Here is a 25,809-nt window from a genome sequence, read left to right as displayed (position 1 = left end):
AGTCACGTCCAACTTAGCACGGATGCTAGCCATTTATGTGCATTGTACCAGGCTATACCAGCTTGCTAGAAAACTGATGAGAGGATTGTACAGAAAGAGCGGGAAATAAACGAACGCCACTATGTGCTGAAGGAGAAGAACATGTGATCTGGGAACAGGAGAGCAAGGAACAGGACTCAGGTGCAACAGTCCAGGTGTGATCAAATAGTCATGAGGAGAGGCAGAGTCTAGCTTGAGTTACAGTAGCCGGCGCTAAAGTAATGAAGGAAAGAGCGAGAGCAGGAACGCCACAGACATGGACAGAAGACGGAGAGATACAAGACGCCTGCAAAGCCATTAGGAAAGTCTTGGGAGAAGGTTTGAGCTTTATTTGATGACTTCCAGCTTGATTTATGCTGTGTTATATTCTATATTGATTGCTTTTCGTTTATACCAACGTTGTCTTGCTAACCACGCATGCAATTGTATGGTTTCTAACTTCCATCTGAAATAATTTACTACATAACATGGCTTGATTAGTTGCTTGAGCTCTGATGGCATAACATCCATCTAACCTTTAAGCCTCGAGGAACTTGTTTAACCCACAAGCTACATTAAAATATCCTGTTTCTGGTACAGATCCTGCTAAGATTGCACTTATCGCTGTATTTAGGAGTTAAAAGTCTCTACCTTCACCTCGGGGGTGTAAATTATTCAGGGGTGCTTGGATTCTGTCACAATCTGCCAATCAGGGAAATTAAGGCGACGTGTCCTGAACATGTATAGTCGATGAGATGCCAATTTGTTTCTGCTTGACATCCGGGAGCACGTGTGCGTCAGTCTGGAGGATGCGCTGTGGGTTTGAAGAGCAGATCTACAACAAAACAAAATTTGATTATTATTATATAGAATTTAAAGTGCATTTATTGCTTCACATGCAAATCAAATCGATTTAGATAGAATCTGTTTGTGTCAGTACAATTTTTTACTATAAATTAAGGATATAGTGCAGCTGAAATAAAAATACTTTAAAAATTACTAATAAAAAACGTAAGATAAAATAAACAAGTAATTAAACTCACTTCATACAGTATATATATATATATACTGTATATATACTGTATATATACTGTATATATATATATATATATATATATATATATATATATATATATATATATATATATATATATATATATATATATATATATATATATATATATACTGTGTGTGTATATATATATATATATACACACACACACGCACATTGTATAAAGTCAGTTTATTACTTTAAAAAGTGTGTTAAATTGCTAAAAAAAGAGACTTATTTTTATTATTAAACACTTAGTTCATTCTTTCATTTTCTTTTTTCAGCTTAGACCCTTTATTAACTTATACAGCATTTGCTTTACACAACAGATGCCCTTCCAGCCTCAACCCAACACTGGGAAACATCCATACACTCTTGCATCCACACACATACTGTACACTACGGCCAATTTAGTTTCTTAAATTTACCTATACACTCTCATAAAAAATGGTACAATGTTGTACCAAAGAAGGTACAAACCCTTGTCACTGGGGCAGGACCTTTCTATGGAACAGAATTGTACCTTAAGACAAAGAAACCAATTTGTACCACTGCAGTTTGTACCTTTAAGGACATGATTTGTACCATGTACCTTTGGGTTTTAAAACCTGCAGATACAATATTGTACCTTCATCAAAGGTACAATCTGATCCATGAAGGTGCCACTACAGTGACGAGACACTTTGTACCTTAACAGTGTCAAATACGTTCCTTCAAAAACTATTCAAAGGCATTTTGCTTTATACAAAATACGTCAATTTATTTTCAATATATATAAAACCTCAAACACATTTATAAACAATGCTTTTGAAAAAAGTTTCTTTTTGTGTAAATGTACCTTTTCTAATTATGATAAAGAATAAAAAAAATACTTCAACATAAATCAAAAGATCTATTTTTTGCTAAACATTTTACACCTTTCACAAAACTGTTACAGAAACACATTCTCCCATCTACAATATAAAACTTTTTATTCTCAAGTTTTCACACAATACCTTTGTAATCACTTAAAAGTTCTTTAGATTTACTTAACTTTAAAATAGAAATAGAATTCTTCAAAAGTATTGTAATGAGATATGCACAATGTTTGATCAGTTTTACAATACTAAAATGGCTGCATGAACACTTTGGTGCGGATATCAATATGAAAATGTATTTATCAGAAAATGCTTTCCAAATGTTTAGTAAAAATGTGATTGCAGTTCATTTCATTATATAGTTTAAAACAATAAAAACCTAATGGTTTATAGAAAAGTAGCAAATTAATTAAAAAAAAGGTAATTAATGAGTATTTTGGGGCTTAACTGTAATTTTGTAATAAGTCTTGAAACAATTCTTGCTCTAAATATAAACTTTTATCACACTGAATTACATTTTTAGAGCGTGTTTTCTGTACGTAAAAAAGCAGGTCTTTTTCTACACATAAAAGTATTATTCATGTTTTATTGTTGCAATGTACAAGTATATATACAGTTATATAATAATTATTACCCCCCACCCCCCTCCCCTGGTTTATTTTTTCCCTAATTTCTGTTTACAGGAGAGAAGATTTCTTCAACACATTTATAAACATAATAGTTTTAATAACTCATGTCTAATAACTGATTTATTTTATCGTTGTCATTATGACAGTAAACAATATTTGACTAGATATTGTTCAAGACGCTTCTATACAGCTTAAAGTGACTTAACTAGGTTAATTAGGTTAACTAGGCAGGTTAGGGTAATTAGGCAAGTTATTGTATAATGATGGTTCTGTAGACTATCGAAAAAAAATTGCTTAAAGGGGCTAATAATAATAATGACCTTAAAATGGTGATAAAAAATTTAAAACTACTTTTATTCTAGCTGAAATAAAACAAATAGGACTATCTCCAGAAGAAAAAATATTATCAGACATACTGTGAAAATTTCCTTGCTCTGTTAAACATCATTTTGGAAATATTTTAAAAATAAAATAAATTCAAAGGGGGGCTAATAACTCTGATTTCAACTGTATATGTAAGCTACATTAAATTTTGTTATTGTTCTGATGCTTTAAAATCTTCAATTTCAACGTCTAAAACTAATACGGTTTCATCACCACAGTAATTATCAGGCCAAAAGTCCAACTTTATTGAAGGTTGTGTCCTGAACTTGAATGTTAAATTATATATAACAAATAAATATCAATGGTTTGAAAGGTTAAAGAAGTACATTGACGTGCTCACACACTGGAACACATGCGTTTCTTCAGATTAGTATCATTGTCCTGGAGCTGCAGTGGAGCTGAACACTATTGGAAATACGTCAATATGTTATTTGAGCGTGTCTAATTCAGATAATGGACAAAGACAGACACTCATTAGAGAGTGTTGCACCATCTGCTTTAATCTACTACTGATTAACCTCTCTGCAGTAGTAAACATGTCGACTGAACAAGAATTTATGTAATTGCTGACAAGTTGAGAGCAATTTGGGCAAACAGGTAATTGTTTAGTTTCAAAACAGGAGCATGATTTAAATATTAAATTCCAATATTAACAATATACTTACATTTTAAATATATATAATATTGACTAATAATATTGACCTCAGCAGATTTTATGTTATTTAAAACTTTTTTTAATCCAGCCAAACTAAAAGACTTTCAGGTCAGAGGAACAATTTTAATAGGAAATTAATTAAAGGACTAATAATTTTGTCTTAAACTGAATCAAGATGAATATTACTAGTCGACCAACGAAGAATAATTTTTATGTGCAGACCCCAACAACAAGCAAAGCGTTTCCTTTGAAAGTGGTCCTGGAGATCAGACCTGTGATCTAGAAGCAATCCTTACTGAACCTGTACGTTTCTCTGTGTCAGATCTAAAGCATGACTCGACTGGAAGCGTCTCTCCAGCGCTCAGAAAGCCGCTCTGTGATAGAAATGCAGAGCAGACGAGAAAGCGCCAATGCTAGCAGACGAGGAAGCGTTAGCATGAGCAGAAGAGAAAGTGTCAGCCAACAACACACAGGTGAGCTTTACTAATCACACTAACCAGAGTATTTGTTAAATACAGCAGGGTCGCTTTTCATACAGTAGGGGGATTTAAGTAGTGAACTTGTCACCTTTTTCTCAGAAAACATATTTCTGAAGGTGCTGTTGAGTTAAAATTGTAATTTGATGTTGGTAACAACCAAAGAAATCCATATATGCAAAGAAAACAAGACTAATTAGTTTACAAAATAAGCTGTGTGTAATAAAATGAAATGACACAGGGAAAAAGTATTGAACACATGAAGAAAGGGAGGTGTCGAAAGGCAGTGAAAGCCCAGACAGCAGCTGAAATCTCTCAGTGGTTCTTCAGCAACCCTTTGCCCTTCCTCAGTTTTACTGAATATCAGCTTCTTCAGTTAAACATCTACATTAGCAGATGATGAAGATGAAACCAGGGTGGATATTTCAGCAAGACAATGATCCAAAACACAGCCAATAAGACTCTCAAATGCTTTCAGAGAAAGAAAATAAAGCTGTGGAATGGCTAAGCCACTCAGCTAACTGCAATCCAATAGAAAATACAAAACAAACATCAGATTTGATAGATGAGACCCACAGAACAGTTGCATGTCAACAGCTCCTTTAGAAATATCATTCGCAGAAAAAATCATGGCATATTCAATAATTATTTACCACTGTATGTATAGATGTTTGTTTGAATACATTATTACATTGATAATGGCGGGCTGCAATGTCAAGCAATTATAAATTACATGCAATGATTATATGCACATGTTGTCATTATAATGTGGAAACAGCTTCAAATAATCCTTCACTCCTTCAGTCATGTACAGACAAATGTTAGCAGAAGCTCGAGATTTGATCGAGCCTCCGTGAGGGGTAGAAAAGCAGCTGCTCATTAGCATCCAGTTCTTCAACGCATGATGATGTGGAGAAGAAGCAGGGCCGTTTTATTATACTAAATACATTTTTTGGTTCTGTTATAATGCTGCTCTTTACAGTCTAATTAAACACAAAACTTATTAACGCGTTTTTGCTGTTTCCCTGCTTTCTAGAAAACCAAATTGAGGGTGTGTGTGACATTATTAGCATGAACACACAGCACAATCTCCATCACACTAGTTACAATTGTTTATTTTTCAGACTTTGAAATTTCTTTGAAACCTTTGGGATTACGAAAGTACGTAAGTCAGCAAAATGCATCATTCTTGATGTGAATGGCTCTAAGACTATAGCGTTTTGTTGTGTTTATGCAATTCTAAATGCCAAATATAAACTTAATACTAAGGATGTCCAGATCTGATCACATGATTGGAAATCAGGCCCGATCATGCGGTTTCAGACTTGATCGGGATTGGATGTTACCTCCCGATCAGGACACCTATAACTATATATATATATATATATATATATATATATATATATATATATATATATATATATATATATATATATATATATATATATTATAGGTGGGCATAGATTATTTTTTTAATCTAGCTCAATCTCACTGTAATCTTGGAATTAATCTAGATTAAAATGGCTCATTAGAATTCTGCCGAAGACATTCAGAATATGTGTGCTACCCAAATAATGACTAAAAGTAAGTCTTTGAGAGCGGGTTTCTCAAGCCAGGTGGCGCATTAGACCAGGGTCTCATCACGGGGGCATGAATGAAATGTTAATGAGTGAATGTGAAACTGCCAAACTGCAGTTAAAGTCATCCAAAATTACAGGAAATAAAAGCACTTCATGTAAACACCTTAATTCTATTATTGTCTATTAAGGCAAATAACTAGATTACAGATGTCCATGTAAGCGTAATCAATAGTGTCTTCAAAGTAAGTGAAAGATCCAGAATTGCATCCTACTGATTTGATTCAGAAGATCAGGTATACATCCACGCTAAAACATCAAGCTGAAAGTCATCATAGCTTGTGCAGAATATATATACTATAATTATATATATACTTAATGCTGTGGCACAGAGTTAGACCTCTTTCTTGACTTCACACAGAAACAGCAACGTGTGTGGCATAACATCATTTTGTTGAGATGTTATTGGTTAAATGCCGACAAAGTAGAACACGCGAGCAGCTTGAAGCGGAAAGCATGAGTATGTCTGCGGTCTGGAGGTATTATAAAGTTGATGACGACAACATTGCCATAGCAAACTGTGAGATATTCAAACTTGAGACTGCCTGCTGGGTATTTTAAGTTGAGGTGTTATTTATTTTTATATTAGATTTTCGTTATATTTACTGTTGCACTAAAGTCCTAAATTGAAGAATTTATATGTTATTTATAGCTTGATTGTTCACACTACCTCACAGGAGTGCTCTGTTTGGTAACATTTTTAATTGAATGTTAAAATAAGGTGAATTAAATAAAAAATGAACATCCTGGATCTGTTTCTTTGCTCTTCTTTATTCTTTTTTTAGGTATTATAGAAGTATCAGGTCAGGTTTCGTTCACGGTAGATACTCAAAATCAGATGACTCGGAACCGCGGGAAAAAAAACTTGATCGGGACATCCAAACTTGATACATAAATACACTACATTGAACACATACACATAGGCATCACCTACATTTTATATGACTACAGTTTAACTATGTTTAGATTTAATAACTTTAACTGTTGAAAGCGTTTAATTACTAAATAATTAGTTAAAGTTATTAGTAACTAATAGTTATGGTAACTAATAACCTTAGCTTTTCCGAATTTGATTGTGATGCAATAATGCTGCTTTGAAACAAATAAATATAATAAAAATATTGTGAAAAGTGCGATACAAATAAACTTGAATTGAATAAATAATCATTCAAATTCAATTATACTTTACATTATATGTGTCCATACTGTGTCTTCCTTAAAACAGAGACAAGAAGAGAAACAGAACAAAGCAACAGTCGTGGCATTTTTAAGCGAGCCAATCGCTTCCTCTCACAAGACCGTGAACAGGACGACGGCAGTTCCTCCTCTCCAGTGCGCTATTATGAAAGAGGGCACGCACTTCCAGCCAACCACAGTCCTGAGCGCAAAGCCGCCATTCCCTTCCGAAACCCCGATCTGGGCCTCCCATCCTATAGGAGACGCTATGACAATCTCAGTGAGCAAGCAATGAGTGGCCTCTCCCCGCAGCGACACATGAGTTATTCAAATTTCAGACGCGGAGACAGCCAATCACGCGCAAGCCCTCGCTCTGGCAGCCCGAGATCTACAAACGTCTCTCCACAGAGGCGAGGAGAATCGCGAAGTTCGTCCTATCGGAGAGGCTCTTCTACACACGGTCATCGTACGTCCTCTCAGCAGGCTTCAGGTAAATGCACGCCATCACGAAGACGGGATTCGATAGCCACGCGCACCTCATCACCTTCACGAAGCTCAGGTACAAATAAATATGCAGATTCCTATAGCCCCGCCCACAAAAGAAGCCCCTCCCAGAGCTCCTACGGGCACAGCTTGGATTCAGAAAAGCTGTATAAGAATCTCAAATCAATTGCAAGTTCGGCAGAATCAGACGGATCTGATGGAAGGAACGGCTGGTCGAAAAGAATACAGTCTGATGACGGTGGTTATAACGAACGCAGCCATAGCGGCCGCAGTAGCCGCAAAAGTGGTAGCCACAGATCTGGCTACAACAGCCGAGATTTCTCACCACCCGGAAGCAATTGTGACACAATTAGAAGTCGAAATACAGGTCGCAACAGCAGAACTAGTGGTGCCTCGACACCTCATCGAAATTATGATGAACGTGATACTCTAAAGAAAAGCACATCAAAAAATAAGAGTCGCAGGAATGACGTTTACTCGGATATCTCGGACAAACAATCCAAATCTGATTCACGTCAATCGCTAAGCCCCACCCACTCCCATCTAAGCCCCACCTCTCCAGCATCAACACCAAGCATCGCTCAATCAAGGCAAAGTCGAAATCAGGCACGGACGCCTGATTTGACAAAATCACAAACCTTAACTCCAGAGATGGACAAGCCAGTCGTTGATCGGAGCAGAAGCAACATCAGGCGTGGCTTAGAGGCGCTAATCCTTTCAGAAAACCCCAGGTCTTCCAGCCAACCAGCAGTGCCAGAAATGACCATCGAGGACTATGTGATCATAGCAGATATTCCCAGATCAAAGCTGTACCCTGAAGAAGAAGAAGCAATAATAGTGAGGAGGAGGCCACAGAGCCGGAGCCCACGCAGAGACAACCAGCACAGGTCAGAGACTAGATATAAAACAATTAGCGAAATGTTGTAATAGCATTTTTCCGCCGACATAGTTCTGGTGCTGATGTAGGAGTAAATGCTTTGTATGACTTCTAGCATTTTCACTTGGAAAAAAAGTGATGATTTACTATTGATAGATCCCTTTCTCAAAATAAAACGCAGTTAAAGGTGTAGCACGTCACAGTTTTGCCAAGAAAGATGCAATCTAACATCGATGTTGATCCAGGAACATCATTTTTGCTTGAAAATGTAACCATACCTACCCCTACCCCTAAACCCAATCATAACTATAAATTATTCCCAAAATCGGAGCGGAATAATAGTTGGATGACAATCATGTAGAAGTGCATAAACCCAACCATTAGCCTAAACATAGGTAGACGTATGCCTTAATTATGATTAGCTGATTGGAATGTTGTTCCAGGATCAACATAGATGTTAATCCAGCCACATGTCCTTCTTGGTGAAATCAAGTTGGCGAAAGGTGTAATAGGGGATTTTGGAAATGCTAACCTTAGCCAGATAGCACTGAAAGCCTACATCCCACCCTGCAAATCTCTATCCTAAGTCATGCCTCTAGAACACACACTAGACAGCATCACTACATTACATTATCTTACATTCACCAGAGAGAAGCTATAGCTAACTAAAAGCCTGGTTATTAATTACAATATGATCATAATTCATCTTGATGTTTGCCAGCAATTGTCTGTCTAAAATGCAAACAAGGTGTGCACGGGTATGCAATTATTGTGGACTCAGGTCATTTGGTCATCTCAATTAATAATTCAAGAGTTTACACATAGCTGATGATTGATTATAAAGCTTGTTTGGCATGCTGTCTCTGGAGAGAGCCCTGAGCTCATAAGATCCTCGAGCCCGGGGCTCCCTCCCGTTTGCAGGGCGAGAGGGGAGTTTGAGCTCAGGTAGATCTCGAGAGCTCCCCTACTGTACTAGCTACTGAACAGATAGTGATTGCTCTTAAGAGATAACTACTTACTAGGAGCACGTCTATGGTGCCAATTTGGATTAGTCAATTAGACTAAGAGAACGTGTAAACTTCGCACAGAAACGTTGACTGGCTTGGTAAGGACTAGAACCAGTGATGTTCTTGCTGTGAGGCAACAGTGCTAACCACTGGGCCACCATCTAGGAAAGGAGGAGGAGTGTGGAAGATGGCTGTGATATGGAACTTAGGGTATTTAAAATGGCGTAGGAATCGTCTGATTGGTGAATCATAAATTGGATAATGCGGGACCAGCCGCAAGCGATCATAAGCACATGATCCTCTCAAAATTAGTTTATAAATAAACTTCACAAAGCGTGCCGATTGACCTGAATTCAACCTACATTTTTTGACAGGCAGTTAGGGCGACCTATTGTAGCATTCGGACCTAATATTTTGATTGGACAAACTTTTGTTGGTCCTACACCTTCCGCAGAATACATAAATAGATTTAGACCACTTCAATTAATGTTTGCTATCAGGATGCGAAGAGACTTTCAACAACCAGCATAACAAAAATTGTTTCTGAAGACGATCCCCCATTGCACCTTTAGTGTTTTCATGCTTAAAAAAAATTCATATATGGTTTAAAAAATCTGTTTAAGTAAAAAAATCCCTGCATGACATACTTTTTTACTCTCAAGCCAAATACAGACAGAGGTTCACATGTTCCCATCGAAGCACCAATACTATTTCATTGGTAAACGTGATAATGCGTGAGAGAAAGAGACAGAGAGCACAACTTCTGCCATTCAGTCATGCTTCTCCTTTCTATGGTTAAAGTTATGAGGATGGGAGATACGGCTATGAGCATGAGGTTTCTGAAGAGCGTGGCAGAGGAAGAGAAAGAGAGCGAGGAAGAGATCGCAGAGAAAAAGAGCGGAGACGTCTAGACAAAGAGATGGGAGGGTCATCAAAAGCCAACAGCACCACGTCAGGCCATTCACAGGTGCCAGAGTTTATACATTATATTGACCTTATTCTGCAATGAGGAAGCGTGCTTGTTTTTGTGATTGCTTCAGAACTTCCGATACAGTTTCCTATGGGAGAAATGACTAGGAATAATAAACGATTAAACTACTTGCTCTACAAACAAGTGTGTTCATGACTATACAGTTAAAGTAGAATAATATAATAAGAAAATATCAGTTTGCATTAAACGAGCTGTTTTTAACATCTAAACATCAACAGAAGTGAATGAGATTGGAGGTCTTAAGATAAAAAAAGATTCCAATGGCTACACACATTCATATGTGATGAATAAGCTCAATAGAGGTCTTCAATCTGTTGAATATGCTGTGTTAGACCTAAAACCTGTCAAAATAAAAGGCGAAAACAGCTATATATGGAGACAAATGATAAAATGAGCCAAACTTTATGACAACAACAATGTTTTAAAGCTCACTAACAAAATTCTGAAACACACTAAAATCATGTCCCATGCTAGCTAGATGCTAAAACACATTTTAATGATCTAGCAAGCTGGATGAAAATTGGAATAACCAGTTTTACGACAAGGCTAAACCATGTGTTTTGCAAAACCATGGTATTTGTAATTAAACTGTGGTTAACATGGTTACTAAACCTTTCCTACAGTAGCCTAAAACGAAAAACTTAAAACGTCCTAGTGCAATATTATCTGATTATTTAAAAATTCTTCCCATGTAACCACTTAACAACCCGCAAAAACCAGAAAGCAACATCTAACCATTGTACACATACCACTTATATATAGATATACAGAAGTAAACGTTTGAAGTGAATCGAAAAACTCTCACCAAACTGTCCTAAAACAAATATGGATGTAGATCAATACTTTGACGAAAGGTGATGGTCCACTTAAAAATGTTGACTACTGTATTGTTATTCAGTTTAAATTGTTTTAACTTATTATATATTTCTAAATATGTTTAACCAGTTCTACTACATGGCTAAACTATTTACCAAACTGTCCTAAAACAAGTATGGATGAAGTTCAAGGTGATTCACTTCGAATGTTATAGACTCTACATTATAATTCAGTTTTAAGTTAATTTAACTTAATTTTTAGTATCTTTCTGAATATGTTCTCAGAAGTCCACTAAAAATGGGGACAACATTAGGATGACAAACGGAGGACACAGAGGTGCCGAAAAGCCCCCTCCTATGCAGGTAAACTCACCTAGAGCCACTAGTTTACCAGCCAACAGTGAGGTATTAGGTTTCGAGTTCAGTGGCAGGTGTTTATCTTCGCAGAATAGACCTTTTCGCACTTTTGAGCATCTAGACAGAACATACTTTACATCTAACGCAAGATATCGACGTTTTTGTGAAGTTATGAGAGGATTTGAAACGCAAAGAGAAGCTGTACAATTCAGTACTGTCAGTGTTAATGTGTCAAACCGCGAGCTGCTTCACGGAAGCTCTAGTCACATGACCAACTGTTAGAGATGCTAGTTTAGTCACGCAGGGATCATTTAACCAGTTCATATTCATAGTTATTTATAAAAGCCCTATTTAAATGCGGAAACTGCTTAAATAACCGCGAATTTGTATGTATTCAATATACGACTAGATCGTCGCGCAGTTCTATGACAACATACTTGCAGGAATTGAGCAACTAAAGCAGTTTCTTCCTTCTTTCATGCCAACATCCGGATACACATGTCGGTAAGCCGTTTATATTTTTGTGTTTGCTTAAAATATTGTAAATAAGTCGTCCACGCGCGTATAAATGCGCGTTCACGGCAGTGTGAGTGCGCGTTCTGGACTGGAATGTCTCGTGCTATGGATTTACTCTGCTCTGGAATGTCATGTTGTTTTGGATTGATTCATACTCTTAGATATACATGATTTATTGAGCTCATTTAGGCTACATTCACTTGTTTTGATTCTGTTTTATTTTAAGCTTGACCTTCTGAACGGTAAAAAGGGATGGATGTATTTGCTGGATGAGGAGGAGGAGGTAAGGAGACAGATTTGCTGTTCAGATTTTGACCCATATTTATTTCTATGACGGTTTATTAGGTTAGTTGTCATAACTTTGCTTCATATATTTAATCTGAACACTTATTTCCTATTTTTAATTGTTACACTTGCAGATTTCTAATCTAATATGAATTAATATATGTGATTTTGCTCCAAGCTACTTAAAATGTGTATGTTGAAAAAAGTTAGAGGAACAAAATTAGTAAATACTAGAGTGTTTTTGAACTATACCAGCTTAAAATGAATCTGTTGTGGTAATTATGTAGTTACTACAATAATACAACATTTATAGTAACATAAACAACCCAATACTGTAGTTTTCTACAACTATAGGTTGATTATACTACAAAAAACACAGTTTACTAAAGTAAAAACTATAGTATACTTCTATATATATTACAGTTTATCAGTTTACTACAGTTAATACTCCATTATTCTGTAGCATTCATTAAGAAAGTGTGGTAAATATTATAATATATTCAGTATAAACACACTTTACTATAGTATAGGTCAATAATACTTTAATATTTACTGTAAATTCCTGAAGTATTTTTTTCATGTGGAAAATTAGAGAAGCATAAATGTAAAGGTTTTACAGAACACCTGTGCTTTGTTTATTTGCAGTGGAGAAAGTTCTGGTTTGTGGTCACTGACTCTGGATTAAGATACTATAGAGACTCTGAGGCTGAAGAGGTGAGCTAAGATCAAAACACTTTTCCTGCAATTAAAATATTTTTTAAAACCAGAAGGCTCAAATGTGTTCAATAATTAATAATAGTGGTCTCAAATTCTCTGTGTGTTTCTCCTTAATAGAGAGATGAAGCAGATGGTGAGGTTTATTTACACCATTGTTTGCGAGTGGAGGAATTTGATGCAGACAAAAACTACGGACTTCAGTTGCACGTGAGAAAATGTTTTAATCCTTGTGTCTTGTTCAAATCTACTCCTCTTTCGTTGTGTTGGTAGCTGTTTGTGCCCCAATTGACTTCCGTTATAATGACATTTTTTGATTGGGGGCTGTTTTTGCCCCATTGACTTCCATTGTAATGACATTTTTTGATTGGGGGCTGTTTTTGCCCCATTGACTTTCATTATAATGATATTTTTTTGATTGCAAAGCCATGACAACATATAATCATGGATTCTTGATTGTTGGTGGTTTTGGTTTCCCTTTTGGGAAAAGGTAAAATTGGTCATTTTTACTGTTGATCATCAGTTGGCAGCATTAACCCTCTAGGCAAAAGAGTTTCTGTCTTTTATATGGAGCTCTATGGAGTATAGCAGCAGATTATAGTGTGCATGCATAAATACACTTACTATGTTTACTATGTTTTGAGAGCTGAGGTGCTTGTTTAGATTTATTTAGAAGCGTGAAACGTCTTTCTCTCTTACACACATACACACAGACCAACCCCCCAACACACACACACTATACTCCATATAACTCCATATAAAAGCCACAAACTTAGCTTTTTTGCAATGCAACTGATGATCTACAGAAAAATAATACTAATCGTACCTCTTCCCAAAAGGTAAAACGACCAACAATCAAGAATGCATGATTATATGCTGTCAAGGCTTTGCAATCAAAAACTGTGATTATAATGGAAGTCAATGGGGCAAAAACAGCCTCCAAAAGTAACGAAAGGGTAGTAAATTTGCCCACAGTGTATTTTTGAGGTTTGGGCAAAAAAACATTTGCCCAAAATATGTGTCAAAATAAGATTTGTCTCCAAAAATCAATCCATTTGTTGAAACACAAAGAAAGTTGTGGCCAAATAAAGACTTAAAATCACCCCAGAGTTGATGAAAATGACCCTGTCAGCACACCAGGGTTAAAAAAGCATCAAATTGTATAATTGTAATAATATTCCTAATGCATTCCTGCGGTCTGCAGATGCGCGATGGACTGGTGACGCTGTCGGCGATGACCTCCAGAATCAGGAGGAACTGGATCGACACTCTGAGGAGGAAAATCTCCTTCAGGGATTCAGAGGAGAGCATACTGTAAGACAACAACTGAAAATAATTTCAGAGAAGCAATCTGGGGTGATTTCACAAAAAAAACTATCATGAATATGGCTGAAAGATGATGGAAGCTAATTTTTATGTTTTTAAATGGTAAAATTTACTATAACGTTGTTCATTTATGCACATCATTTTTAATACATTTGAAAGCTATACACTGTTTAAATCAGTAGAAAAGCATATAATATTTTCCACTCATATGCATAAAAATAGTTTGACTATGTACTATAAAGGGATTTTCAGAATTGTGTATATATATATATATATATATATATATATATATATATATATATATATATATATATATATATATATATATATATATATATATATATATCATTATTATTATTTTTTTCATCCAAATGTTATTGTCTCAAAATTATGTGAACACAAATTATGATGTAAATAATCAGCAAACCACAGTGAGCACAAAGAGAAAATGCATGTAATAACCAGAATACAGGAAGTTACAGCAACAAAAATAAAAAGGGCAAGCTAGCCTGTTAAACTAAAGAGTAAATGACAGAAATATAACAAAATACTCAAAAACACACTTCAATGCATAATTAAAAAAAATAGAAAATTTATTTATTAATTTATTGCTTAAATTACTACAAATTAGGGTTTGTAGCATTAAGGTAATGAACATCTAATTACAACGAAACTTATCTTTAACCTAACTTAACTTTAGTGCAATTACATTTTTAACGATATTATATAATCAAAACCAAGCAAACAAAAAACAATATAGTTTGTAAATTTCTGTCTTTATTTTGTAAAACTCATTTTCACTTAATAATATAACTAGTCTTTATATTTGAAATATTTTTTAAATAAACTGTTTATTTTTATTTAGATTAAATTATAAAATGCTTATTTTAATTAATATATTCAAATGAAGAAAATTTTTATTAAAACATTGCGATATTGGTTATAATCATCAGCAAGATTTTGGACTTTTAAACTGAAATAACCAACAACGTTTAACTGGAGCAGTTCTAACTCCTGCTCCTGTTTTCGCTTAAATAGTAAGCTAAAATTTGTTTATTTTTATTTCGATTTTAGATTGAAATAAAAAATAAAGAAATATAAAATGCACATATTTTTCAACTTAGGCTCATTCTGAAAACATACCTCTATATACATTTCTGGAGAGCGTCAAACACATCCTAGGAGGTACGTTTTTTTTTTCAGTTTTTGTTTTCGCGAATCCACGAGAGACCTCTGTGTACGACAAGGCTAAAGCCATTCATGCCTGCTGTTCTCGCATAAACCCACCAGAGGCCGCTGTTGACTGACTGTTTGACTACCTGAATGACTGACTGACCCACCAATCGACCACTTCCCTAAACCCAACCAACAATTTTCAAAAGCAATCCAGAAAAAGAAAAGCCCTCGCCTGATTTTTACCACGTTTTCAGATTTTACCACATTCCCACCCTGTTATTTACTTGTTTATTTTATTTTTTGGGATTCTGTTTTTGTCTTACCTGCTTTCTGGAACCGTTCTTCACCGGACTCAAACCCCATTGTTGTGGTCTACTCCTCTCTGCATCCCAAGTTCGCCGACGTTCTTGGTGAGCTAACGGGACAAACTGGTTACAGCAGGAAAGCTGTTAATATGGAGGTAACCGGTCAGCTGGTAAGCACGAAAAGGAACGGTGTCACACCGCCCTGTAGAATTCGTTTATAAAATAAAATGCAGCCATACGCACCTCTGGCTACATGATTTGCAGTCTCCAGAAATGTATATAGGACTACGTTTTCAGAATGAGCCTATGCTGTATATTTTACACATAATAGGTTTCTTTATTGGTTATAATCATCAGCAAGATTTTGGACTTTTAAACTGAAATAACCATGATGTTTAAATTTTCTCGTAAGTAGTGAGCTAATATCTGTTTATTTTTATTTAGGTTTTAGATTGAATTATAACATACATATATATTTTATACATAATACATGTAACGGTGAAGTGAACACTGACAACAGGGGTGCGGATCCAAATGCAGGTTTATTAGAGAGATCAGGCAAGTAATGGTCAACACAGGGGCAAACAGATGTATGAAGGCAATGCAGAGTCGTAGTCAAATACACAGGCATATGGTCAGAAGGCAGGCAGCAGACAGGCATAAACAGATAAACATGGCGAGGATCAAAACACGGCAAAACAAGACCAAGGAAATGCATTGTAATGTCACCTAAACACTAAACAAGACTCAGCAATGAGTGTCTCAAAGTGAGCTGTGTATTTGTGTGTGTAATCAGTACTTGAACAGCATCAGCTGTGTGTTTGCAATCAGTCAGGATCAGGAACCGGTTGTGCGTTTGGTGCATGACTGGGTCTTGTAGTCCATTTATAGTATAGTTAGATCGCTGGTGATCGTGACAATACATTTCTATAATCATCAGCAAGATTTTGGACTTTTAAACTGAAAGAACCATGATGTAATCTGAAATCTGTCTCTATTCTCAGACACCCAGACAACAGTGACATCAGTGACAGAGAAAACTCCAGTTCCCAGAATGCACCATCACGAACCTCTCCTGCGCCCCGAGAGCTGTGCTCAGATGACGGCGGTTTGTATGAAGACGAACCCGACATCACTTCTCCTTTAACCAATCGTAGAGAAGCAGGTGAGGGTCGAGACCGAGAGCATGAGCGGCGTCTGGAGGACCGAACCAAGTGGTTCCAGGAGGGGGTTTCTGACAGGGAGGGTGACGATCCGTGGGATAAAGTGGAGCTGAAGAAAGGGGGCGCTCCAGTGGTTTTGACCCAGCTGCAGGTTCCTAAAGCCAAGACGGGGCCCGACATCGAGAAGAAGTGGGAAGACTTTGAGCAGCTTCCAATCGGAGAGAAAAGGTCACTGGTTGGTTCCCAGAATCCACAAGCGGCAAATGAGGCCCTTCAAAGAGAGGTGTGTAAAATTTTTTGAGGTCGATGTAAAATGTAATGACATTGGTGATCAGATTAACTCAGAGCTTGCAGCAGCTCAAACCCTTATTTATTGTAAAAAAATCTAAACATATTTCAGATTTGGGGGTTGGGGGGGTATCAATAATAATGATTCTTATTTTGTTAGAGCACAGCAGATGATGCTCTAGGCTAGTTTTGAAAAGTGTGGGGGGGGGGGGGGGTTGGGGCAGAGGCGGGGGGGGGGGGATGTGTAGGTGCTGTGCAGAGAGTAGCATGCTGGAAATTGCTAGTGGCATTCTGGGCTAGTTTTGAACAGCAGACGGCGCTCTGTGCTAGTTTTGAACAGCAGACGGCGCTCTGTGCTAGTTTTGAACAGCACTGTAGGCTAGTTCTGAACAGCAGACAGCAGTCTATGTAAGTTTTAAAAAGCAGACAGCGTTCTAGGCTAGTTTTGAACAGCAAACGGTGCTCTAGGCTAGTTTTGAACAGCAGAGGATGCTCTAGGCTAGTTTTGGACAGCAGACGACCCCCTAGGTTAGTTTTGAACAGCAGATGACACTCTAGGCTAGTTTTGAAAAGCAGACGGCGCCCTAGGCTAGTTTTGAACAGCAGATAGTACTCAAGGCTAGTTATGAATAGCAGATGGTGCTCTAGGCTAGTTTTGAACAGCAGGTGGCACTCTAGGCTAGTTTTGAACAGCAGATGACACTCTAGGCTAGTTTTAAACAGCAGACAGAGCTCTAGGCTAGTTTTGAACAGCAGATGGTGCTCTATGCTAATTTTGAACAGCAGACAGTGCTCTAGGCTAGATTTTAACAGCAGACGGCGCTCTAAGCTAGTTTTGAACAGCAGATGGTGCTCTAGGCTAGTTTTGAACAGCAGATGGTGCTCTATGCTAGTTTTGAACAGCAGACGGTGCTCTAGGCTAGATTTGAACAGCAGATGGTGCTCTATGCTAGTTTTAAACAGCAGACGGTGCTCTAGGCTAGATTTTAACAGCAGACGGCGCTCTAGGCTAGATTTATTTATTTATTTTTATTTTAAAAAATTTGGGGGTTTTCACCTTTAATAGACAGGACAGCAGAGAGCATTGACAGGAAAGCATGGGGAGCAGAGAGAGGGGAAGGATCGGCACAGGAACGCAAAGCGGAATCGAACTCGGGTGCATGTGTCGATACACTAACCACTACACCACCTGTGCCGACTCTAGGCTAGTTTTTAACAGCAGATAGCGCTCTAGGTTAGTTTTTAACAGCAGAATGTGCTCTAGGCAAGTTTTTAACTGCAGACGGCGCTCTAAGCTAGTTTTGAACAGCAGATGGCGCTCTAGGCTAGTTTTGAACAGCAGATGGCGCTCTAAGATAGTTTTGAAAAGCAGACGGCGTTCTAGGCTAGTTTTTAACAGCAGAAGGCGCTCTAGGCTAGTTTTGAACAGCAGATAACGCTCTAGGCAAGTTTTTAACTGCAGATGGCATTGTTGACTTTTTAACTGTACAAATAAGAAATAAAAAAATCTAAAAGTATTTATAATTAAATGGTTTATTTGATTTTTCCATGTGTAGTAAATTTGGCCCTTGGTGTTGGTATTGCTCATTATGGATGTGTTGCATTGGTCAGGTGCTGTCTCTGAGGCAGCAGATAGAGTCACTCCGTCAGGTGCGTGTCGGAGCTCTCTGTGGTCCTGAAGCTCCCTGCACTCTCAGACTGCAGCAGATGGAGAAAGAGCACAGAGAGAGACTAAAGGAGATTCACCAGCAGCACGAGCGAGAACGCAGAGACATGGAGACTGAAAAACAGAGGCTGCTGCAGGAGGAGGCCAAAAACACACTCCAGGGTCAGTACGGGACAAAAACGGGGGAAATAAACTAATGATTAGTGATTTTATTCAACAACAAAAGCAAACGGTTCAGTTTCAAATAACTGTTGATAACACTTTACAATAAGTTAATGCATTTAGTAACATGAACTTTGCTGCTCCAGGGTCATAAATGTCTAAAATATTTTCATCTTGATTGTCCAGCTATGGAGGCTCTAAGGAAAACGCACCAGGAGGAGATCGAGAGGCTGAAGGGTCATGGAGGAGAAGAGTCAACAGATCCATCCATCAAACAACAGCTGTACGTATATACACACACACACACACACACACACACTCAGTACTCAAACCTACAAACATGAAACAATGTAGTAATTTACAGTAAATACTTTAAAACAGGGGTGCCCAAACTTTTTCCTATTAAGGGCCAAAAAGCAAACTTGACATATATATATATCCATAATATATCTATAATATATATCAAAACACATATATTAAATTGGCCATGGGTAAATTTCAGATTTATTCTGTAATATTTAAAAAAAACTTAAAATTATATTGACTAACTCAGTATTGTTTTTAGCATTTTATAATGAACTTAGTACAGTAAAACATACACAATCCCATTTATAACAAAAGATCAATGCTGAATACAAGTCGAGCTTACTTCGATTTGCTCACAGATTTCTCGTGCATCTGTCAAGTGACAGTATTTACATTTTTAAAAGTCTGATTCATTTACAGTTTTTAATTGAATCATTTAATTTCAGTTGGCTTTTTTGTAGCTCAGCAGTAAAACAAAAAAACAAAAGGTAACGTTAAACTCGAAATGACAATCATTGTCAAAGGCATTCGCCCTAACCACCTCCCCATCATTCTCCTTCTCTTTTCAGATGGGATGGTGGGCCAAATCAAAGGTTACCATGAGCCAACTTTGGCCCGCAGGCCCTACCTTGGGCATCTGTGCTTTAAATACACTATACTAATATACTTGAATTAATCTGTTGTGGTAATTCTATAGTTGCTATGGTAACATAACAACACAACAATTAGTAATATTAACAAATGACCCAATACTATTGTTTAACTATGGGGAATATTGTACAACAATACACCACAGTTTACATATACTACAGTATTTATTGCAGTTTATCCATTCACTATAGTTGATTCATTAACAAAGAGTTCATTCATACAATCAATTTTCTTCAGCTTAGTCCCCTTATTCATCAGGGATCACCACAGCGGAATGAACCGCCAACTATTCCAGCATATTTTTTACACAGCGGATGCCCTTCCAGCCACAACCCAGTAATGGGAAACACCCATACGCACTCAGTTACACTACATATACTACAGCCAATTTATTCATTCATTCAGTCATTTTTATTTCAGCTTAGTCTCTTTATTAATAAAGGCTTGCCACAGCGAAATGAACCGCCAACTTATCCAGCATATGTTTTATGCAGCGGATGCTGGGAAACACCCATACACTCTCATTCAAACTCATTCACTACGGACAATTTAGCTTACCCAATTCACCTATAGCGCATGTGTTTGGACTGTGGGGGAAATCGGAGCACCCGGAGGAAACCCACACCAACATGGGAGAACATGCAAACTCCACACAGAACTGCCAACTGACCCAGCCGGGACTCGAACCAGCAACCTTTTTGCTGGGAGGCCACAGTACTAACCACTGAGCCAACCGTGTCACCCTAACAAAGTTATTGCCATAACATACTTTACTATAGCATGGTTAGAAATACTATCATAAATTACTACAATGTTTTTGTCATGTGAGGATACACAACAGGAAATGCCACCAAAACAGCTCCAAGCACATTTCTGAGGTGCGTAGCATTCAGAACATTGTGAAAACATGTCGACATTTTCCCGTTTAGCAACATCAATCTTGTGCAACACAGACTGTTTTTGAAAAACAAACAGTAATGAAGCAGATTTCACTTATTGGGATCAAAACAGAATCGATGCAGGTTGTTCACAAGCATTACATTTTTTAGTAGATCTCAATGAATCCAGCTGATTTAACTGGTTAAAATAAAAAACATCAAGGAATGTAACTTCTTTTTTGAAACACAGTCTAAAAAGAAACTGCACTTTAACTGGTATATTTTAAAGCAGCATTTTTAATTGAACAGAATAAAAAACAACAATTCTGTTCATCATTTTTATTGTCAGAATTTGAAAGCGCAGCCTTGGGCTGGAGGGGGTCCAGTTCGGAGACCACAGGGTTTCATCTGTTATTCGCAGACGATGTAATAATAATCATTTAAAATTATTATAAAAAAAAGGTATTAACATTAAGGATGATGTACATAAAATAGCTTTATTTGCGGATGATATTCTAACTTATCTGAGGGACCCAAATGAATCATTGCCTGAATTGTGGAATACATTACATACCTTTGGGTCTATGTCAGGATTTAATTTGAATATAAAAAAAACACAAGTATTAACCTTTAATTATAACCCTCCAAGCGATATTAATAATAAGTATCCTATAAAATGGGATTCTAAATATATTAAATATTTAGGAATAAATATTCCCAGGGATATGACCAATTTGGAAATGCTTAATTATGGTCCCATTAATAAGACAATAAAATTAGACATTGCAAGATGGAATCTTCTACCATTTTTTAACATGAAATCTAGAATAGACTCAATCAAACAAAACATACTTCCAAGACTGCTTTACTTATTTCAGTCTTTACCTGTTCCCCTTGTGAAAAAACAATTTTCGGAATGGGATAGACTGATCTCTAGATTTATATGGCAGGGCAGGAAACCAAGGGTAAAATTTAAAATCCTGCAATTGGGTAAAGAAGAAGGAGGGGTTGCCCTTCCATGTTTGCAAAAATATTTCTGGGCAGCACAACTGAGATGGATATTCTGTTGGTGCAATCCAGAATACCATGCAAGATGGAAGGATATAGAGATTGGCTGGTATGATGAGTTCCCCGTTCAAGCAACCATTGTGGATCAAAAATTAATAAAACAAGATAATCAATGGATCAAGGTAACCTGAGATCATCAAGGTTTATAATCTAACAGACTCGATGAAGGTTTTGAAATGGGTTGCATACGACTCAGACTTCAAACCAAATACTTTAGATATGCATTTTAAAATATGGACTAGGAAAGGGATAACAACTTATTCGTCAATTATGGATAGAGGATATTTATTAGATTTCAACTCGATAAAAGAGAAATTTAATTTAGACTCCAAGGACTTCTTTAGATATCTTCAGCTCCGACAACATTTCTATCAAAACATTAAAAAGGACACTGATGGGGATACCAATAAGAGTGCTCTGGTTAAATTATTCTCCTCTGCGTATATGGCTGAACCAATGTCAAAAACAATAACTAAATTATATAAATCACTGATGGACCTACAAGGGGATTCATCTCTGTACATTAAAGAAAGATGGGAGAAAGAAAGTGGCATTATCATTTCAAATGAGGATTGGCTAAATATATGTAAATTACAATGGGCTACTTCCCGTTCTTCATATTGGAGAGAATTTTGCTGGAGAAATATTATTCGATTTTTCCTTACTCCAAAACAGAAAATGTCATTTCATGGACACTCAAATTGTTGGAGGCATTGCGGCTCACAAGATGCTAATCATTTCCACATATTTTGGGGATGCCCTAACATTAGAAGTTTTTGGAAAGAAATACATAGTACTTTAGAAAATATCTTAAATTTTTCAATTGATTTCAGCTTTGAGATACTCTACCTAGGTATGCTTTCAATGGATTCCTTAGATAGAAAAAGCAAATATATGTATAGAATTATCCTTGCTTCAAGTAAGAAAGCCATCACTAGATGCTGGTACAAACCTAGTCCACCACAAATACAAGATTTGATAGATATTTTGAAAAATATATTCATTATGGAAAGAATAACATACAATATACACAACCAAACAGATATTTTTGTCGACTTGTGGTTCAAATGGATTGAATACATTACTCCTATTCAACCAAATGTTTTTATTTTATAGAATTTTAAGACTTATTTTTACTGGTTATATTGCCCCTGTATATATATATGTATGTATGTGTGTATGTATTTGTGTATGTATGTATGTATATATATATATATATATATATATATATATATATATATGTATATGTGTATGTGTGTGTGTGTGTATATGTGTGTATATGTATGTATGTATGTATATGTGTATATATATATTTTTTTATTTTTTTTTCTCTCTGTAAATAGTTTTGATTAGAATAATAGAAAATAAGGCAGAGGGATATGTTCTGTTGCTGTCCTGAAGAAGTTTGTGTTTTCTCTTTGGTCCCTGATTGGTGAATTTAAATTGTAAAAAATGTAAAAGTGGCATATATCTATCGATGTTGTGAATTGTATCTCTCTACAATAAAAACTTAAATATTAAAAAAAATTATTATAAAATAATAAGTAAAAATAATAATTGTTGTAATATTTTATTCCTTTAATTCTTTTTCATTTGTAGAGATATCTCTGTATTGCTGTACATCCTGCATGTATTAAGCAATGTGTAAGCAGGGTGCACAACTAACGCGCTCTGCGCTGGGCTTTAAGTGAAGTTTAGTTATAAACAAATTTCGAGAGGATCACGTGCTTATGATTGCTAGCGGCTGGATCCGCATTATCCAATTCTCAATGCACCAATCAGACGACTCCTAAGCTACTACAAATACCCTGGGTTACGTACCACCGCTATCTTCGTTTTGAAGAATCCCCCCCATCTACCCCTACTCCTCCTTCTTCCTAGATGGGTGACACGGTGGCCCAGTGCTTAGCACTGTTGCCTCACAGCAAGAATGTCTCTGGTTCTAGGCTTTACCAAACCAGCAGAAATTTCTGTGCGGAGTTTGCATTTTCTCCCCGTGCTCACGTGGGTTTCCCCCAGGTTTCCCAAGGTCCTCCCACCGTCCAAAAAACATGCAACATAAGTTAATTGACTAATCCAAACCGGCACAATAGACATGCTCCTAGTAAATGGTTATCTCTCAAGAGCAATCACTGGCTGTTCATTGGTTATTACAGCGGGGGAGTTCTCAAGATCTACTTGAGCTCAAACTCCCTTCTCGCCTTGCAACGGGAGGGAGCCCCGGGCTCGAGGATCTTATGAGCTCAGGGCTCTCTCCCGGGACAGAATGCCAAACAAGCTTATAATTAATCATCAGCTATGTGTGAACTCTTGAAACCTGCTTTCAGCTGGTCTATTGACCAGTCTATTTTAGTTCTTCAAAATAACAACGTGTCAACAATGCGCCTTAACATGCCTCTTATCTAGACTGAAACACCCATGAGTCCACAAAGTGGTGCAAATGGATTTGCTATTTAAACAACGTGGCTGAAAACAGGAAAATTAGGGTCTGAAAATAGCAACACGTCATAGAAACACATCTTGTGCCTTATTGCGCCGGGTGTATGATAGGGCCCTCAGTATATGATGTGTGACCCTGGGCCATAAAACCGACTTTTACAAAACTGGCCCTTATTTTTTGGGCAATATTTGGCCAAGATACAAATATTAGAAAATTGGAGGGATCAAAAAAATCTAAATCTATAAAAATCACTTTTAAAGATGAACAAATTATGTTCTGAGAAATGTATAATATTAAATAATCAAAAAATAATAAAATATTACTAATCAAAAAACTAACTTGATACACACTGTAAGAAATGAACAAAATATCTTCAGGTAAAATCTATTTGAGGATTGAACTGCTTTATTTTAGAGGGTTAGTGAAGGCGGCTCATTTTGACCCGAAGGATGAACGTTGTATACAGAACTATAGGAGAACAGGAGGGTTAAATCAATCAATCAGTAATTCAGTTTATCAATACATGTGTGTCTGTGTGTGGCAGGCATGAGTCTCTGTCTCTGCAGCGTGAGCTGGACGGTCTGTCGCAGCGTTACTCCCAGCAGTGTGTGGAGCTCAACCGCATCCAGAGTGGCACTGACGAGAGAGACGGACAGATCCGACAGAAGGAGAGAGACATGGAGCAGCTCCGCATGGAGAATCAGGTAGATGAAGCAGATGAGGGGCTTTAGGTGTATTTAAAGATCGTGAAATTAAAATCAAGTTATTTAGATGTTGGTATCAGTATGTTAGTCTTAAGATTATCCAGTGATTATCTAGTGCTCCAAAACTACCTCACACTTCAGTTTCTTATTGATTCTTCTGACTAATCAAACGCTCTCTAGTATCTGCCATGCTCGCCCTGTTCCCAATGCTTCTCATTTGATGTGCTTGCTCTCAACCACTCTCACTGAGCAGAGCTGTGATAAAAACAAAACACTATTGGCTGTTTTTAAGAAAAAGGGGAGGAGCTACTATAAGTCCCGCCTTCTCTTCATGTTTATGTATAGGATGTACGATTTTTGGACTCTTTAGTTATTATTACAACCCTGACTGTAAATGTTGGAACTCGAATAAACTTTTCCTGACATTAATGTTGACATTCCTGTGGTTTTACACACAGTTCATCCTGTTACTCAAGCCATTAGCTTAAATATTGAAGTCTAACACAGTAGACTTTAAATCTACAACACACATATGAATTAGTTAGAAGAGAAGTTACTGATTTCAGTGTGTAGTACGTCTCAACTGGGTCGTGTTTTAATGTTTTCAGAAGAGTGACTGTCTGGGCTGGTGTGGGTTTTGTTCACTGATTCAGGACTAGGCATGGGATGATAACCGTTTTCAAGGTTTATCATGGTTTGGAAAACTCAAGGTTTTAAAACCGCCAAA

General features: G+C 36.9%; 2 protein-coding genes across 2 annotated transcripts in view; both read left to right on the top strand.

The window, feature by feature from the left end:
* Positions 1–3,925: 3,925 nt before the first annotated feature.
* Positions 3,926–11,716, top strand: LOC130223988 (NK-tumor recognition protein-like). Its single transcript, XM_056456442.1, has 4 exons — positions 3,926–4,067; positions 6,933–8,274; positions 10,073–10,238; positions 11,363–11,716. The coding sequence occupies exons 1-4, from the start codon at positions 3,926–3,928 to the stop codon at positions 11,714–11,716; spliced, it is 2,004 nt and encodes a 667-aa protein (XP_056312417.1).
* Positions 11,717–11,762: 46 nt separating this feature from the next.
* The window catches only part of LOC130223919 (TRIO and F-actin-binding protein-like), a 28,662-nt gene continuing 14,615 nt past the window's right edge, over positions 11,763–25,809 (top strand). Inside the window, exons 1-9 of the mRNA XM_056456434.1 lie at positions 11,763–11,938; positions 12,177–12,233; positions 12,881–12,949; positions 13,070–13,159; positions 14,154–14,263; positions 16,761–17,202; positions 18,819–19,035; positions 19,222–19,318; positions 24,923–25,082. Of these exons, the coding sequence (XP_056312409.1) occupies positions 11,933–11,938; positions 12,177–12,233; positions 12,881–12,949; positions 13,070–13,159; positions 14,154–14,263; positions 16,761–17,202; positions 18,819–19,035; positions 19,222–19,318; positions 24,923–25,082 (1,248 nt within the window). The 5' untranslated portion in view covers positions 11,763–11,932. The remainder of the gene's footprint in view (positions 11,939–12,176; positions 12,234–12,880; positions 12,950–13,069; positions 13,160–14,153; positions 14,264–16,760; positions 17,203–18,818; positions 19,036–19,221; positions 19,319–24,922; positions 25,083–25,809) is intronic.

Source organism: Danio aesculapii, chromosome 1, assembly GCF_903798145.1.
Source record: "Danio aesculapii chromosome 1, fDanAes4.1, whole genome shotgun sequence".
In the NCBI taxonomy this organism is placed as follows: Eukaryota; Metazoa; Chordata; class Actinopteri; order Cypriniformes; family Danionidae; genus Danio; species Danio aesculapii.
The sequence above is the reverse complement of the archived record's forward strand: the minus strand, read 5'-3'. Positions and strand labels throughout refer to the sequence as shown.